At 51.9% G+C, this 17946-nt stretch overlaps 7 protein-coding genes across 7 annotated transcripts; 4 read left to right on the forward strand and 3 right to left on the reverse strand.

Moving 5' to 3' along the window:
• Window positions 1–384: 384 nt before the first annotated feature.
• KD926_001181 (TauD/TfdA dioxygenase family protein) lies at window positions 385–1865 on the forward strand (the record flags this gene model as incomplete). The annotated part of the gene is made up of 6 exons (XM_053104866.1): window positions 385–793; window positions 857–938; window positions 996–1133; window positions 1183–1267; window positions 1322–1587; window positions 1652–1865. The coding sequence occupies 6 exons, from the start codon at window positions 385–387 to the stop codon at window positions 1863–1865; spliced, it is 1194 nt and encodes a 397-aa protein (XP_052951918.1).
• A 1245-nt stretch (window positions 1866–3110) lies between these two features.
• On the forward strand, window positions 3111–4374 carry KD926_001182 (Ketol-acid reductoisomerase; the record flags this gene model as incomplete). The annotated part of the gene is made up of 2 exons (XM_053104867.1): window positions 3111–4285; window positions 4347–4374. The coding sequence occupies 2 exons, from the start codon at window positions 3111–3113 to the stop codon at window positions 4372–4374; spliced, it is 1203 nt and encodes a 400-aa protein (XP_052951919.1).
• Window positions 4375–4675: 301 nt separating this feature from the next.
• KD926_001183 (tryptophan synthase beta subunit-like PLP-dependent enzyme) lies at window positions 4676–5909 on the forward strand (the record flags this gene model as incomplete). The annotated part of the gene is made up of 2 exons (XM_053104868.1): window positions 4676–5003; window positions 5107–5909. The coding sequence occupies 2 exons, from the start codon at window positions 4676–4678 to the stop codon at window positions 5907–5909; spliced, it is 1131 nt and encodes a 376-aa protein (XP_052951920.1).
• Window positions 5910–6077: 168 nt separating this feature from the next.
• KD926_001184 (putative Rad51 family DNA repair protein) lies at window positions 6078–7620 on the reverse strand (the record flags this gene model as incomplete). Its single annotated transcript, XM_053104869.1, has 2 exons — window positions 6078–7448; window positions 7561–7620. The coding sequence occupies 2 exons, from the start codon at window positions 7618–7620 to the stop codon at window positions 6078–6080; spliced, it is 1431 nt and encodes a 476-aa protein (XP_052951921.1).
• A 306-nt stretch (window positions 7621–7926) lies between these two features.
• On the forward strand, window positions 7927–8379 carry KD926_001185 (uncharacterized protein; the record flags this gene model as incomplete). The annotated part of the gene is made up of 2 exons (XM_053104870.1): window positions 7927–8144; window positions 8250–8379. The coding sequence occupies 2 exons, from the start codon at window positions 7927–7929 to the stop codon at window positions 8377–8379; spliced, it is 348 nt and encodes a 115-aa protein (XP_052951922.1).
• Window positions 8380–8608: 229 nt separating this feature from the next.
• On the reverse strand, window positions 8609–9723 carry KD926_001186 (TBP-associated factor 8 family protein; the record flags this gene model as incomplete). Its single annotated transcript, XM_053104871.1, has 2 exons — window positions 8609–9390; window positions 9453–9723. 2 exons carry the CDS (start codon window positions 9721–9723, stop codon window positions 8609–8611), a joined length of 1053 nt encoding a protein of 350 aa, XP_052951923.1.
• A 2295-nt stretch (window positions 9724–12018) lies between these two features.
• chsG (chitin synthase class III) lies at window positions 12019–17125 on the reverse strand (the record flags this gene model as incomplete). Its single annotated transcript, XM_053104872.1, has 8 exons — window positions 12019–12171; window positions 12305–12594; window positions 12745–12801; window positions 14065–14164; window positions 14231–15907; window positions 15961–16322; window positions 16406–16913; window positions 17033–17125. 8 exons carry the CDS (start codon window positions 17123–17125, stop codon window positions 12019–12021), a joined length of 3240 nt encoding a protein of 1079 aa, XP_052951924.1.
• Between the last annotated feature and the right edge of the window lie 821 nt (window positions 17126–17946).

The following is a 17946-nucleotide window of genomic DNA, read 5'->3' on the forward strand; positions in this document are numbered from 1 at the left end:
CGACTAAGATCACATCATACCCAACTATTGTAGTGTCATGCAGCAAGTATCCCACTCCCGATAGGACGATGCCTCTAGGAATCGCGCGATTATTAATATGCAATACCAGGATCTAGCCAGGCCTTCAGCATATTCGTCTTCTTCCTTTTCTGTCGGGAGATAAGTAGCAAGGGTAGCAAATCAAAATATAAGCCAAATGACTCGCCGTGGTCGACTACCAACTAGCATCACAGACGGTTTCTTTTATGCAACCAAACCATACAATGACGCCATTTATACTAATAAAACCCCGGAAATATTCCGTCTTCTTTATTATATATTCCTGAACAGCTCTATAGCAAATAAACAAAATATCCAAATCATCCAGGATAGCTCGAATTCCAAATGGCTCCATCTCTTACCGTTAACGGCCAGCCCGTCGAGGCTTACAGCGACACCAAACCGACCACCATCCAGTACGAAGCCACTCCCGAGCTACCTGCGGTTTATCAACGAGCTCTTCCTCCGCGGCCGCTAGGTGATCACATTCCTCCTCGCGGTATCCGTGAGCCTGTCAACGTTCCTCGGGATCGTGGTCTCTCTGCCGACCCCAATCTCCCGCACCTACTGGCCAATGTTAAACGGACCGATCTGACACCGTCCCTGGGAACTCTTCTTACTGGCATCCAGCTTTCTGCATTGACAGATGAACAGAAAGATGAATTAGCCCTGTTGGTGGCTCATCGGGGCGTTGTCTTTTTCCGGGATCAGGATATCACGGCCGAGCAACAACGCGAACTATTCGATTATTATGGTATTGTTGCATCTATATCTTTCATTCATATCCAAGATATGTTCAACTGACAAGCAACGCAAGGTATTCCCGAACTTCTTCCGGACCCGGAAGACGAAAAGGCAGCAGGAAGACCCATCGTAAACGGCATTGAAGAGCAGGAAGAGTAAGTCTGAAAGGAAGCCCTCAATTGAAAATGACTAGCGATGCTCACGCGATACAGGGACTACCGAGGAGTTTATGTTCATTTCAAGTGGCCTTTTGCCGACTTCCACGCGGACAGCAGCTTCCAAGCGAATCCTCCTTCATTCTCGCTTTTGAGAATCGACGAACTGCCTCCTACCGGCGGAGACACTGCGTGGTAAGTAACATCCCACCCTTTAATGCACTTTCAATTCTCACAAAAGTAGGATCTCCGGATACGGCACATATGAAACGCTATCAGAGCCCCTTCAACATTTCGCAGATGGATTGAAAGCATGGCACAGCTCCGAGGTAGACCATCCCTCGAAGCCTACAGTCATTTCCATTCACTAACAACCCCACCAGCACGTCTACGACTCCGTCCTCAACCACTGGGGCCGATCACCTCAAGAAAGACCCGTCGAAACCCTCCACCCAGTCGTGACCACTCACCCGGTCACTGGATACAAAGTCCTGAACCTCAACTCGGGGTTCGTCACCCGAATCGACGGTCTCAAGCGCTACGAATCGGATAAGATCCTCGAACTGCTCTTCACTCACATCCATACGGCGCAGGATCACACGGTCCGTTTCCGGTGGGAGAAGAACTCGGTGGCATTGTGGGATAATCGGTATGTTATCTTCCGTCTAGAGGTCGGGTTTATGTATGCTATATAAATTGCTGACCGAGCCCAGTACTACCACGCACCGTGCCACGCATGATTATGCACCACTTCATCGTCATGGAGTGCGTGTGACTATTAAGGGCCAGATTCCTCGCCATGTTCCGGAGAGTGAGAGCAGAAAGAAAGCAGTTGTGAAGGCGCTGAAGGAGGGGAAGGTCTATGCAGTGCATGATGAGAATACAAGAAAGGGGAATTATCATGAACGAGGATTCCCGAAAGTATAGATCACGGGTTCTGAATGATTGAACAATTTTACTTGAAAGTTAAACAAGCGCGAGGCAAGCATGGATAGATCCAAACACAGCCCGCAATTAGATACGAAGAACAAATATGGTATGTATCGAGGCCCCTACCCACTATTTGTCCCATTTGATGGATAAATTGACGAATTCATTCGAGAAAGAGATACAAGAAATTAGAAAAGGTTAAAGTAAAATCAATCTCACCAATCCATCCGTCGGGATTTGTATACTCGGAAAGCTAATTTAAACTTGCGCAACATCAACACCATATACGAAACACAAAGTAGCCTGCAGCATTGAAACAGATCTCGAAGCTGCAATGTTGACCTTTGAACTGCCAGGTACCTATGCACGATGCGTAACACATCCGGAATGACACTGAACGGCTACGAAATCTATACAGCTATTAGCAAACTGATTGGAAGAACCATGACTACCAGAATAATCTGAAGTTTCAGCCAACCCAAACTCGGTCATTGCTAAGTCCAGGCCCCTATTAGAGTGAGTCACTGCCAGTGGACAGATTTTCCCCAGATGCAGAGTCACCCGGCTGACGCTGCATCTGCATCCGGCTCCGCTCCGAACTCCACAGTGGCCCTGGGTTCCACTCCTCAGTCTCCTCGACCGGTCCAGTCTTTGCGCTACAGGGGACAGAGCATATCACTATGGTCACAATGTGTGAGGTATATTAGTTATTGAGGGCACTGTAACTGGTTCTCAGCGAAAGCTTCGGCTCAAGTTCGAAGTCAAAAACGCAAAGAACACCGACGCCGGTCTAAGAAATGATAGAATCCTGTAGACAAACCATCTAGGATTTATGTCCTAGCAGAATGACTACTTCGTAATCCAAAGGATGACAGTCATTCCTCCGCTGTGAATGACAAGCTTATCGTCTGCTGCAAAAATCCAAGACGAGTCGATCTGCGAACGGGCCGATATTACATAAACGCCCGCTCCCCGCAGCCAATCAGGTGGCGTCCAATCCGACATCGGCCGGGGAGGGAGGGCGCAACTCCGGGATCACGTGCCCCTCCACGCAACGAGCTCCCCAGCGGCAGACCGAAGCTTATAACCTCGCAACGTCCGTCTTTTTTCCCCTTCTCTTTCTCCTCCATTGTCAATCCATCTGAAATCTCTCCCCTCTCCCCTCTTCCTCCCATCTTGATCCTTTTCTCCTTCTTCAATTCCTTTCCTCCGTTTCTCCTCACCACACACACAACCTTCACAATGGCTTCTCGTGGACTCCCCCGGGCCCTCCGCCTGACCCGTGTCGCTGCTCCTCGCTCCGTCGTCTCCGCCGCCCTCCCCCGACCCGCCCTGGCTAAGGCTGCTGCCAATGCCATCCCCCGCGTCTCCCTCCCTACCACCGCCGTCCGTGGCATCAAGAACATGTCCTTCGCCGGCCACAAGGAGACCGTCTACGAGCGTGGGGACTGGCCCCGTGAGAAGCTGCAGGAGTTCTTCAAGAACGACACCCTTGCCCTCATCGGCTACGGCTCCCAGGGTCACGGTCAGGGTCTGAACCTGCGTGACCAGGGTCTCAACGTCATCGTCGGTGTCCGCAAGGACGGTGCCTCGTGGAAGGAGGCCATCCAGGACGGCTGGGTGCCCGGCAAGAACCTGTTCGACGTCAACAACGCCGTCGAGAAGGGTACCGTCATCATGAACCTGCTCTCCGACGCCGCCCAGAGTGAGACCTGGCCTACCCTGAAGCCCCTCATCACCAAGGGCAAGACCCTCTACTTCTCCCACGGTTTCTCCCCCGTCTTCAAGGACCTCACCAAGGTCGAGGTCCCCACCGACGTCGACGTGATCCTCGTCGCCCCCAAGGGTTCCGGCCGTACCGTCCGCACTCTCTTCCGTGAGGGCCGTGGTATCAACTCCTCCATTGCCGTCTACCAGGACGTCACCGGCCAGGCCAAGGAGAAGGCCATCGCCATGGGTGTTGCCGTCGGTTCCGGCTACCTCTACGAGACCACCTTCGAGAAGGAGGTCTACTCCGACCTGTACGGCGAGCGTGGCTGCCTGATGGGCGGTATCCACGGTATGTTCCTCGCTCAGTACGAGGTTCTCCGTGAGCGCGGCCACACCCCCTCCGAAGCTTTCAACGAGACCGTCGAGGAGGCCACCCAGTCCCTGTACCCTCTGATCGGAGGCAACGGTATGGACTGGATGTACGCTGCCTGCTCCACCACCGCCCGTCGCGGTGCCATCGACTGGTCCGGCCGCTTCAAGGACAACCTGAAGCCCCTCTTCAACGAGCTCTACGACAGCGTCCGTGACGGCACCGAGACCAAGCGTTCGCTCGAGTACAACTCGCAGAAGGACTACCGTGAGAAGTACGAGAAGGAGATGCAGGAGATCCGTGATCTCGAGATCTGGCGTGCCGGCAAGGCCGTTCGGTAAGTTTTTCTTTTGATCAACCTTGAACCAAAAGAAACCAAGCTAACTCTATATTCACAGCTCCCTCCGTCCCGAGAACCAGAAATAAATGTAATGCTATACCAAGGATGGGAAAAGTTATGACTGTACCATGAATTGATTTTAGGAGTTTAGTTTAAATAATTATTTATTTATATTTCACTGTTATGATCTTCCTGCTTAAATATAACGCCATAACTACGTAGAGAAAAATCTGACGTGAAGACGCACCTCGGCACATTCCGTCCGTCTGGGGTCTCCGTCTTATCCCCTCATTTCCCCTCTCTCATCTTCATCCTCAGTCCTCAATCTTCACCATACCTTCTATAGACTATATCATCATTCAAAGAAGAATTCAAGAAAAATTCAAAATGGCCAAAACAATCCACACCCTCACCCCAAGCGCCATAGCCACCGCCCACGCGCTCATAAAACCGTACATCCACACAACACCCCTCCTCACGAACACCACGCTCAACAACCTCGCCTCGACGCCCCAATCCGCCGACTCGCTGCACGGCACCGAATGGGAAGGCCAGACTCCATCAAACCCAACGATCCGGTTCTTCTTCAAATGCGAGAATTATCAGCGCATCGGGGCGTTCAAGGCCCGAGGTGCCTTTCATGCTTTGTTGAGGTTGATTGAGGAGGAAGGGGAGGAGGTTGTGCGGGGGAGGGGGGTTATTACGCATTCATCTGGTTTGTCTTTTTCTTTCCTTTAAATTGCCTTGTCTTTTCCTGGTGATGAAAGGAGGGAAGTAGATATGTATAAAAATGCTAATGTCTCTTGTGATGAATATAGGAAACCACGCACAAGCCCTCGCCCTCGCCGCCCAAACGCTCCACATCCCCGCGTACGTGGTCATGCCACGAATCAGCACGGTATCCAAGATCTCGGGGACGAAGGGGTACGGCGCGGAGGTGATATTCAGCGGATCGACGAGCACGGAACGCGAGGCCGTGGTAGCTGAGGTGCAAGCAAAGACCAACGCCTTCTTGATCCCGCCGTATGATCATTTCGATATCATTTGCGGGCAGGGGACCACGGGACTGGAGATGCAGGGACAGTATGCGGCGCTGGTGGCGGAGAAGCCGGGCCTGAGCGTTCATGGACCCCGGGCTGAAGGACAGCTGGATGCGGTGATCACGCCCGTGGGCGGCGGCGGGTTGAATGCGGGCGTCGCGACGTTTTTCTCCGACGAGTCGACGAAGGTGTTTGGTGCGGAGCCGAGCTTTGAAGGCGGGGATGATTGTCGGCGTGGGCTGTTGGCCGGGGAGAGGGTGCAGGCTGTCAAGACGCTGACGATAGCGGATGGGCTGCGCACGCCGGTGGGGGTGTTGAATTGGGAAGTGATTTCGGACGGCAACAAAGTCGCCGGGGTGTTTGCTGTGACGGAGGCGCAGATCAAGGCGACCATGAGGCTGGTTTTGGAGCGGATGAAGGTAGTGGTGGAGCCGAGTGCGGTGGTGGGTTTGGCGGTTTGTTTGTTCAACGAGGACTTTCGACGCATGGTGGAGAAGGAGGCGCCGGATGGGTGGGATATAGGCGTTGTCTTTAGTGGTGGGAATACCACGGTCGAGGCAATTGGCAAGCTATTTGCTTGAGATGGATGTCCGGCGTTGGCTAGAGTGAGGCGATATATCTAGACGCAGTCTTGTACAGAGAAGATGGTACTGCGCATACAGCATATAGCATACACCAATATCAACCACAACACTGTGGTCCAACAACCACCGTACATATCACAGACCGAGCAATGCCAAAGCACCAACTCAAGTAAGCCACACCCCATCCCTCGTAACCCGAAATCCAAACATCCCACCATTCCTCCTCTCCAGACCCTCACGCACTCTCCTCGGCCAATCCTCTCTCCCCCAACCATTGACCCAGACCAGAAACCGCCCCTGCAGGACAACCTCCCTCCTCAATGCCGCCTGTTCCCCTTGCGCCGCCACCGCCGTCAACGAGTGCGGAAACGCCCTCACGCGATCCCTCTGCACCACGAGCCTCAGATCCGGAAAGACGCCCCAAGGCGGCGGAAGCGGTGACCGAAACGCCGGGCCCGGAGGCCCAGACCCCATCTCTTCCAAAGGATTATACAACTCGAACGGCCCGGAGGGACGATAGGCCCCATACCGCTCGCCTGTACTTGCACTTCCACCGGCACCAGCACCTGTACCCGTACTTGACACAGACCGTCTGCTCCAAGCAGTACTCGTATAAACGACAGAACAGCTAAACAGCCTCTGCAGGAGCTTCAACCGAGCAACCAGCTCGGCATAGAGATCAGCAAGATAGAAGCTTTGCATGAGGGCACGATCACGCTCGATATCGGCATGCGGAAGACCGATCTCCTCGGTGCGAGCGACCTCGTCGTGCAGTTTATCTTGCCAGAAGAAGGCGCCCGCGCTGTCGATGAAGATGGCGTGGAGGGGGCGAGACGAGGAGAAGTGGCGGGGGAGGTCGTAGAGGTAGGTCTCGAGATTGTGGAGGGTGGCAAGGAGGGCAGCTGAGGACTCAGGACGGAAGACGTGGACGTGTTGGAGGGATGAGGATAGCATGGATTCGAGGTCTGGGGTAGATAGTGCAGATGGTGCAGATGGTATACTTTGTGGCTCGGGTCCGAGGTTCTGTAGAAGTCGATCGTTCACGATACCGCGAGCGATAGTTCGTAGTCTGTCGGCTTCGAACCGACCGTCCGTGTCAATAAAGACAATGGCAGATTCGTGCCCCCCTAGCCTCTGTCCAGCGAACATAGACGGCAAGACCGCCGTGGCTGCGAGATAGTAGAGTAACTGGGACTTCCCGGCCCCGGACGAGGTACTCGATATTTCGAGAGCGGTGTCGCGAGGGACGTGAGTTGGTGCAGGAACATTCTCCCACGAGTGTGGATTCATTGGGATATCATCTTGAGCAGGCTCGTGTTCCTGATCATGAGCATATTCCTCGTCTTCGCCTTCGCCGTTATCCGAAGCAGGACCGGTCTCTTCTAATAGCGGTGGATCCGGATGCTCCTGGGCCGGTTGCACAGGAGTCCTCTGCATGAACACATCTAGCAGGTCGTCGATCTCCGTGACACCCAGTGGATGTCTCAGAGGAGCATCATCGGGATTCTCGTAGATGGTTCGCAGGTCATGCAGGAGCTAGAGTCGTTAGCGTGTGGACATGCATGACAGCTCGACAGATGACAAGCCAGAGGAAACCGAAGGAAGTTTGTATCAAACTGATACATTATAACAAGTCCAACAACCATACCTCGTCTAATCGTTCTTCGTGAACCTCGCCGAGCAATTTCTCCCCGAGCTCGGCGGCCATAGCTAACGACGACACTCCTGCGTATGCAGATCGGCGAAATTCATAAATGATCTGACATTATGAAACAGCAATTAACCCAATCATAATATAGCAATCAACCAGAAGGATGTGTCTTGTACCGAGCCTGAATAATGCAGCAAAGGCAGTACTCCGTAAGTAGTTGTCGGAAGACAAAACCACCCGCCAAGAGAAGCCGCAATCGCATCAAATCCGATCAGCCCAGACCCCCCAATCAACCCACTCACATCCTCTTCCCAATCCCACCATCCCCTCGATCCTCGCGTCCTCTCATCCCAATCAAAAACAATGGCTCCCCTCGTCCCCGTCTTCCACGCCGAAACCCTCCCCGACCATGTCAGCATCATCCGCAAGAACTTCCAAGAGCGGCGCCGCAAAGGCGGACCTGTCGAGCTCGAGAAATGCAAGCTCCTAGAAATGGTCCAGTACTCGTGCAATCCGCCACAGGATGGGATTCCCAAGCCGGGTGTGGTGGTTTGTAAGCCGGTTGTCAGGCTGTTTAGACGGTAGGTTTCTTCTGTTTTCTGTCTTTTGGCCTTGCTGCTTGAAGATGGATTGGGTCTTCGGAGAGAGGTTGGTTGAAGCTAAGCTAATTCTTCCGGTTCTGTTAGATGCGCGAATGGATTGACTGTTGAAACGACTGCTTGGGAACCGATTCGACAGGCCGAAGAGGCGAAGCGCAAAGCTGAAGCTACAGCTACAGCCACAGCGGAGGGAGATTCGAAAGCTAGAAGCACGTAGGACGATGATTGATCGGATTGCATTGCTACGGAGTTGGGAAAACGGGCGTTCTCTACACATTTTGGCTTTGGATACCAGCTACAGATATTCTTTTTTTTCTTGTTTCTCAGCCCAATTAAGCATATTCCAAATCAACTCCATGGGTATCTTGACGAGTTATGACTACAATTACAAAAGGTCCAAACGCCGTGAGACCAATCCGCTTCCTTCCGAAACAACATGCTCCCAATTATGTGCTCACCCAGTTCTCCACTCGGGGTAAATTCGGATTGTCCTTCGACCCGGGAGACTTCTCCTCTGGTCTGCGATCCCGCGATCCCGTGGACTTGCGCCAAAGATCTCGTTCGCAGTTGATGATCGGCGGCAGCTCAATGCTCAAAGCCGTCTTATTCCGAGCCGATTTGACATCTGCATCGGCGGCAGCCCCGGAGTCGATTTCCATGGGCGCTGAGGCTCCCGGCGCGGGCAGGGCCTTAGGCGTCTTCTTCAACATGGCCTTAATCGTCTTTTCAAACATACTATCCATGCTCTCCGTTCTCTTGCCCCATGCTTTCTTGTCGCGACCGGCCGCTCCAAGTTGATTGTCCTTGAACGCTGCGCGAGCCAGCTTGCGCAGAGCCTCTTCTCCGTGCCGTCCATCCTCTGTTGCGCGCTCGCGGATCTTCCGCGCATCCTGTTCTCTTTCCGTAAAGACGGGCGTGTGACGGTAGGTATGTTTACTCGGGAATTCCGGGAAATGTTTCGGGATGTGTGCACTTCGCACTCGGTCGTCTTCGCCGCTCAGCTGGGGTCCGAACGAGGGCAGCATCTTGAAAGAGTCGTCTTCCGGCGGAGGAGTGGGTAAGAGCGTAGGAATCGGCTCGGAAGTCGGGGGAGGTTTAGCGTGCGGGATGAGGTCGTCCAGGCGCAGGGAATGTCGTTTCAACGCATGTTCGAAATCTTGAGGAATCGGCTGGATGCGACGGCTCGATAGCATCGACTGACGGATATATGAGGCGAATCTGAGAAGATCTAGGCGCACGTTCGTCAGAATCATCATTCATTTTGCTTTCCTCCTTGTATCGCAAACATACACTCCTCAGCGGCGTTGCGGAATCCATCTAGCGCAACCGGATCGGCCTGGTCAAAACCAGACTGTCGGAGAGACTGCCCGATAGAGCGGTTCATCAAATGGTCGACCGAGGAGGCATCCGAGATCGCGGGTTCCGGGATGGCTGGGTTGACGGGATTCTGTAGACGGTGGTGGTGATGGTAGGGACGCTTCAGGCGCTTGACATCCGGGCCATTCTGCTGGGCTGAAATCGACGAGGAGGAGCGTTTGAGGGTAGGCTCCGAGGCGAGCATGGCGGCAAGTCAGGGATGAGGGTGATCGTAGTCAAGAAGGACGGCGTGACGAAGCCAAACAAGTCTTCGGAAGGGTCACGTGGGGTTTATACCTGAGGCAGCATCAGGTATCCAGGCAGGCAGACCAGCAGACAGGGATTTGCCAGGACAGAGGACGGTACATAATAGAGTGAAAAATAAGATAAATTTAATCTGGGCAATAGTAAAAACATCATAAATATAGCAATGTCCATCAATAGACTGTAAACAGAAAGTGAAGCCATTGCACCACTCCCCCCGACCGCCGCATCCAGTCAGGCCATCAGGCCACTCACAGCCGTCGCTTACGTGCGACCGGAAAGCTTCACCTCGACTTTCTCGAACATCATCACTTTCTCCCCCTCTCTGCTCTCCACCTCCACTCCCCCACCACCCACCCAACGCAGCTCGTTCTCTGCTGCAATCGCTTCGAATCCGCCTCTCGAGTCGCATTCTCTCTTCCATCTTTCACAATGGCCGGTGTCGCCCCTATCACTGGCGTACGTGATTCCCACACCCGAATGTTTCCGCTCGGCTTGACGGGATGGCTGGGATTTCGAGCTTGGAATCCGCCCACACCCCCGAGCGTCAATCACAGAGACAATGCATGGACAGATGGGCTGACTTGATTCTTATAGATGCTCCGCCGCAGCCTGGTCCTTGACCTGAGCACTGCTTTCGGTGAGTCTTGACCGATCATCCATCCATTCGTCCACCCATTCAGCATGTCGCGAGCACACGATCCGGAAAATCAAGACAGTCATAGACAGGCAGAGTGACAGAGAAATTAGTCTTTTCAACGTCATCTGCCTCGCCGTCCTGACGAATTCAATTCCACCATCACCGATGAACCTCCGCATGTCAAAAAACTAACCCCATCTTCCACCTCCAGGCTTCGGTACCACCTTCGGCTACCTCTGGTGGTACGGTACGTTATATCATCTCCAGACAAGGTCCTCTCTCCTCTCAAAAAACCCATCTAACAATCAAACAGGATACCACCTCCCCCGCGTCCGCGCCCGTGACGTCTACTACACCCGTCTCGAGCAGGAGCGCGCCGCCCAGGCCGCTTAAATTCGTTCAATTTGATGATTCTGCACCGTCCGTCCTGACAATACTCGATACACCTACCTACTTTCCTTGCCCCTTCGAACGAAGCACCATCGATCACTACTCCGCATCCGTTCAACCATTTCAATATATCCTGTTCTGTTCGGAGAAGGACCAGCCGAGCCAGCCTTGTCATTGTCAAGTTTCTGTGTTCTCTGTGTATCGGCCATGATCACATGTATCGCGTTATAAGCTCGACTCAGTTGAATTGGACTTTAGTATCCCCTCCCGGACGGACGGTTCATACATATCAGAGTGAATGAAATCGCACCAATGTATGGGAGAAATGAAAGAAAGCCAAAAACATGTTCAATTACCTTCTTTCTCTTTATCTCTCCGTTGTTAAGTTGTTCAGTGGATTGGCTGTATATATAGCTGTTTTTCTTGTTTCCTACGGTACTACAACTGGTTTCCTTTGTTGTTGCTGTATCCTATATCTTTATCCTTGATTCTCTCCGGGGATCCTGATTGGGGATGCATTGTAAGTCATGGTGTTTTCTGGATGGATCATGTCACCGTGCGTAGTAGGTGGTTGGCATCCGTCTCTGTATGTAGGATATAGCTGTGCGATACTGGAGTCTCCTTAGCTACTGACGTATTTTCTGATCCCTCGGCTTTGAAAGAACAAGATGCAGCAATACTGCAATGCACACTATAGAACGAATCAATTTCAAAATCAGAAAGTCCAAAATAACACCACAAAGTAAATCGACCCAAGCTCAAGAACAGTGATCTCAAACAAAGCCAAAGTGATATGAATAAATAAGAATCACCATACCATATATTCATTGCGTTCGTGAACAAATAATCTATCCAGTCGCTAATTAATTCAGTTATAATAAAAAAAAAAAGTAGAAGATGATGCACCAGAGACCCAACCTAGGATCCTAGGATCCTTTTACCTTTCCTTTCAGTCCATTCTCTTGCTATTCGTATCTGCTTCTCATATCCACCATAGATTCATCCCATCTCTTTACCTTGCTTCAGGCCAGGCCAGTTCAGCTCCGCTCAGACCAAACTGACTGACTGACGCTGGCCAGGACTCATAAATCAACTCATGGCGCAAGTGCCAGGAGCAAGCAGTCACGGCTCCCTTCGGCTCGACACCATATCTCTGCAGTCCACCCAAGCCGGAAGCGAGCGCGCAATGGGCGGTTCAAGTCAAACTCATTTCATGACGCGCTCATAGTGCACGCCCCGCACGGCGCCTCCGCCCATCGACGTGCGCACATTCCGCTTGAAGGCTTCGCGGTTCTGACGGAGATCATCGGCGGCTTCTTTGTTGAGGGGATCGGAGGCGTTGGGCTCAAGGAACAGGAACTATATCAGATGAGTCAGTCAGTCAGTTTAGCACGCACATCAAGTTACGCAACCATGCACTCATTACCCAAACTACAACAACTAACTCCCTACAAAAACAAAGCAAAGAAAAAAGAGATGGGGGAAAACGAACCTGCATGCCCACAATAACCGCATTCAAATTCAACACCGGCTTCCAATCCTCCCTCAAAATATTCAAGCAAACGTTCCCCTCAAGGTCAATATTCGGATGATAGATCTTCTGCGAACATTTGACCTTAGGCGGATCATGCGGGAAGTTCTGGTTCACGGCGAAATTGAAATGGAAGGCCCCGCCCTTGTACATGCCCTCGTCGGGCTCGATAGTGAGGACGAAGTTCAGGATGTCGTCCGGGTTGGGGAAGGACATTTTCATCGTGCTGCCGAGGGTGAGTTCGTTGAGGTCTGTTTTTTGCGTAATTCCTGGTTAGTTGGGTTCGTTTTGGGGCTTTGTAGTGGTTGGGTTTGGGCTTCTGCCTGTTGGTTCTGCCTGTCTGTGGCTTTGAAGCTGCTGGCTGGGGGATGGTTTGGGCAAAGGGGACATTGGAAGCATACCTCGTTGTACGCGAAGCTGAGCAGCCGTGACCTTCTTCTTCTTCTTCCCAGCAGCGCCTTCAGCATTTTCAGCTTGTTGCTGTTTTTGTTTCTGCACCGAACAACGAGAAAGAGTCAGTCAGTCCCTATTCCTCAAACACAAACACCGCAAAGAAAATCGAGCTCGACCGGGCATGAGCAAGCTCTGAAGAGTGAGCAAAACATACCATAGACCATATCTTCAACATTTTGCCAAGAGAAAAGAAAACGCCGCCACGCGACCCCGATCTTTAACTCTTCGGACGAGCAAGAACAAACAGAAGAAATTGAGATAAAGAAAGCGAAAAGAATCACTATATCAAGCACGTCGCCAATTAAAATCGACCTCTCACAGATAGATAGAGAAGACCAAGATCCTCCTGAGCCAGGTGATGTCAGGAATGACAGAGCAAGCAGCGTCAGACCTGCGGGGTCCAAGAGCAGTGGAGCGGCAAAGTGAAGGGGTTTTCTCCACTCGGATGGCGGCAGAAAAAGGGCCAGTGGCACAAGGCGAGGACAAGGCGAAGATAGCGACCGAATTCCAGAAAGATGAGCAAGAGGCAGGCGAGGAGACAGAAAATGGAGGTTCGAGGGAGTTGGGAGTCAAAGGCGTGTGTGTTGTGCACGAGGTAGAAATACTGGGCCAGTTAGAAAAGCATGACGGGGCAGCCTGACGCCATGGGCCATCGATGACCCATCACCGCCTCCCAAGGCGGGCAACTCCGGCGAATGCCTACTTTCGACTACTGCCTAAGGTACTCTATACGGTAGGTCTCGCATATTCCATACAGAGAGATGAATATCCCTATAGATATGAGTATGCAGGGAGGTAGCTAGTAGCTAGGGGGAGCTAGGGGGAGCTACGTACTTACCTATCACTGACGGGCCTACGGGTAAGATTGAAAGATCTAAGAATTTGTTCCTTTCACGGCCATTTGCGCCATGAATGCATCCGAGTTATTCTAACCGCTAAGACTCTACTAAACATCAAAGTGTCTGCGGCTCTGTCAACCGTGTAAATCCAACCATGATAGTATAAGCAGAGGAACAGGAAAAAAGAAAAGAGAGAAAAAGAAGGAAAGAAGATAAGATGAAAACAAAGAGGGAGAAAGAAAATAAGAAAGAATGGAATAAAACAAGGACAAAGGTATGGGCATCGTATGTAGAATACAAAATTGCAACAAATGTGCCTAGCATCACTTCTCGACTAAGCAGACACCTTTTTTTTTTATCATCACAAAAAAGGAGGCTTCTTGTTCGCTCTCTACCGCCGGGCGAAGCAGCACATGATACCAGTCTTACCCAGGAACCAACAGGCTCCAATGAAACGGAAGAGTGCCATGATGGCGGTGGACCACAGTAGAGCCTGGAAGAATCGCTGTGTCCGGTCGGTAGCGGTATTCTGCAGAGTATAAGTCAGTCTACGCCCCAGAGATCAAAAGGCTGAGTAGGAAAAAAGGAAACTTACCGTGAAACCAAACTTATCAACACCGTCACTGGTAATGCAAACAGCCATCAAGCCATTGCTGAAGATCCACAGCGTAACCAGACGCGTACGGAAACTCTTGTACGAATCATCCAGAGACTTCTCCTCGTGCTCGACGGGAGCGACGTATGGAGTCAGGGCGCGCTTCACGGTGGCCTCGAATTGACTATCAATATCGGCCTGCGGCTTGTCGATTTCTTCTATCACAGCTTCTTTACCTTCCTCGGTGGTGGTCTTGGCGGAAGGCAGCGCATCGGCCTTGTCGGAACCCTTGGTACCCCACGAGACATCGTGCCAGTTGCTGAAGGCATACACGTTCAGAATGTTGATGAAGGACGACTGCACGGCCATGTAGGCGGGGAACGAAGTGAACATGTGCCAGGGGTCCAGGTACATGAACGAAGCGACGAAATAGAGACCGAAGGTGGCAGCAAGGGCGATAATGATGATACCGGCACCGGTAGATCCGAAGAAAGAGTTCAAGAACGCTCCGACGCCGTGATCGGTGTCGAAATCCATCGGAGAGCCACCGCTAAAGGCACGGACGACCAGGTACAGCGCATCAACGACAACGTAGATCTGGATAACACCGAAGACAATAAAGGAGGCAAGATACGAGTACTTCGAACCCTTCGGACGGTTACCCAGCGCAAGAATGAACTGCAACAGCAAGAATGCGAGGTAGGTGTATTTCAGAATCGTGTTCACAATGGGGGTAGCCGTTTTGCCGAAGGGGAAACTGGTGAAGTCGTTGTTCTTGCTGGGAGTTCCGACCAAGTCCATGATAACCGAAGTCGTAAGCCAGTAAGACGCCAAAGAGAACCAGGTGAGGAAAGTGTTGAAAACGTTGTACAACATCTGAATATGCAAGAAGAACATGCGGACCAAGTTGTGTCCACTCTTATACATACGACCGAAGTGCATGAGCGAGTAAATACCGGCGGCAAAGGAACCGTTCAGCCAACGACGACGCTGGGAGATGAATTCGGCGGCACCTTCGGGCACATCGGTTTCACCCTTGGAGGCCTTCACATAGGTCAAATGCCACTTGGAGCCGGCCTTGGCGACCAGCTCGAAACAAAGAATACGATCTTCGGCCAAGAACATGTTCTTCTTGAAAATGTTCATACCCTCAATACCCTTCTTACCCAGCTGTTTAGAAAGAGTGTGGTCACCGTGGAAATATTGTTCGAGAGGACGACCCATGATAGCGCGGAATCGGTAGGCGGAGAAAGCACCGGGCAACACACTGACGTATCCGAACGAACTTTCCAGGGGCTTGTCAAGAATATTACTGATCTTGTACTCGAAGTTCTGTGCCGCAACCAACGGGTTAATTAGGTTCTTCCAACCCTTACCCAACATGGCGTGAATTTCACCACAAGCACCTCCGAGATCCTTGTCGTTGTAGAAGCCCTCCCACAGGGCCAGGAGAGACTTGGGGCCGGGCTTGGTACCGGCATCAAGCAGGATACACACTTCAGGGTTGAGGATACGGCCGAAACCGTTGAAGAGCCATCTGTGAGAGTTGATCTTCTTGGTGTTCTTCTGCTTCAAACAGAACATCATCTGCACGGGAGGGAGGGTCGTAGGGCCGTCATCGGTGGGCCTGATCAGCTGTTGGTTGGGAGTCACGGACAGTTGCGTCGTGTATTCAAACTGGCAGCTGTTAGTTCCTTGTCGCTCATCGGGCCGCAAATTTCTTCACATACAATGTGGGCCACGGTTTCCTTTCCGTCGACATCACGCTTCATGACACCATCCTGATAGATACCGATGGTAGCCAAGACATCCAGAGTGTCCTTGTCGCAAGGATCGATACCGTCGAAAACCAAGGCCACGACGATCTTCTGCCAAGCAGGACCACCCTTGTTCCAGAACTCGGACTTTTTCAGGTTGACAATGTCACGGATGTTCTGCATGACACCGTGCAGAGTACGCGCCGTAAGCTGCTTATCTTCGTTATAGTAGGTAATGGCGATGAGAAGCTCGGTGTGACGGTTGTACATCGCAGGTCGCAGGTTGTAACCATTGTGCAGAGTGAAATCGTTGGGGTCACATGTCGCGGCAGTGTCTGGTCGATGCAAAATGGCACATTAGCTTTCATCGCAACCTCCCCGAAATTCGAATTCCTCCTATAGAAGGTCGTCCACTCACAACGCATGTGTGTAAATTCCTCACTTCCACCCTCGAGATCGTTCCGATACTTAGCCTGGATGGCGTTCTGAATGGCGCTAGGTACGGGGTAATCGACACTCAGCACGGAACCCTGGACCAGCTTGACCTTTCTGGTGGCATAACGTCGCAGACCGCCGCCGCCGCCGCCGCCGCCGGCTGCGTTACCTCCGGGGGCCTGGCGCTGTCTCCATGCCTCCGTAGACGAAGTTTCACTCCGAGCATAAGGCGAAGCAACGCGGCCGGGAACACCGAAGGCAGTTGCAGGGTTCTCCCCGGAGTGGCCTGAGTAAACCGAGCCGTTTCCACTGTAGGGATCCTGGAAACCGGCGTCGGGGGCATAAGTTTCGGTCAAGCTGTAGCCCGAGGTGGGTCGCGGTCCAGGGGACAATCCACGCTGGTGAGGGTCGTCGAAAGGACCGGAGAACGGACCGGTCTGATGGGACAGCAAACCCCTCGAGGCTTCTTCTTCTTCATGGGTTTCGCCGTACTAAATTGCGTGCAGAAATCGTTAGATTCTAGTTGCAGATGGCGGGCGGAAATAAAAAATAAAAAAAGGAAAGAAAGAAAACAAAACCAAGCCTCGCCGATCAGCGCGGGAGAACCTACCGGAGAAGCACCATGAGGAGGATCATGAAGTTGATGACCAGTGTTTCCTCCCTCGTAATTCGGCGACTGAGCGCCAGTGCCTTGGTAGGCCATATTCACAAGATTATTTCAAGCGACGACCTCGCACGGTGAAGACAACACGAGCTCGAACGCAAGGGAAGACGAACGGAAAGGGGGTATCAGGAAAAGAGGGAGCAAGGGAGTCGACCGTGGGAAAAGTTGGAGAAGGTCGGTCAACAATAAACGAGGCCGACTAGACCTCGAAGAATTGAAGAAGGCAAGACAAGAAGGAAGAGTAGAAGAGAATTGGGAAAGAAAAGGAAGAGGCAAGTAAAGAAAAAAAAGATTAGAAAAAAAAAAAAAAAAAAAAAAAAAAGGGACCCCAAAATCAAAGGAGCCAGGAATAATGGAAAGGCGAAGCTGGCGGAGGGGGCGCGGGCACAGCAGGAACGTGGAAGAAGCCGCCAGGGCTAATATGGGCAGCCCGTAAACTCAAAGAGAAGGACGAGCAACGGACGCGAGTAACCCCGATCTCAAGAACAACTGCTACACTCAAAGGAACGGTGCTCTGTATAGTGACAGAGAGGACGAGAGTGAATTCCCAACTTGAAGCTGGGAGGGGCAGAAGATAGAAAGGGGGAGGGAGAAGGACACAAGAAGAAGAGGGAGAAGAAAAAAAACAATACGGATACTGATAATAAAAAAAGAAGTGGTAGGGAACGATACGGCCAGATGTCTCAGGGCAAAAAAAAAATTAAATAAAAGAAAATGGAATAAACCGAGCCCAATAAAAAGCGCGAAATAAAAACAAAAGGACTAAAAACCGATCCAACAGCTTCGAGGGTCGACTAGAGTGAGATAGTGAGAAGCGCGAGTGGAGATGCGAAGGAATCCCAGCGCGACGGAGAGCAATC

This window comes from Aspergillus affinis (genome assembly GCF_023601865.1).
Source record: "Aspergillus affinis strain CMG 70 chromosome Unknown NODE_122_length_107909_cov_88_106777, whole genome shotgun sequence".
Lineage (NCBI taxonomy): Eukaryota > Fungi > Ascomycota > Eurotiomycetes > Eurotiales > Aspergillaceae > Aspergillus > Aspergillus affinis.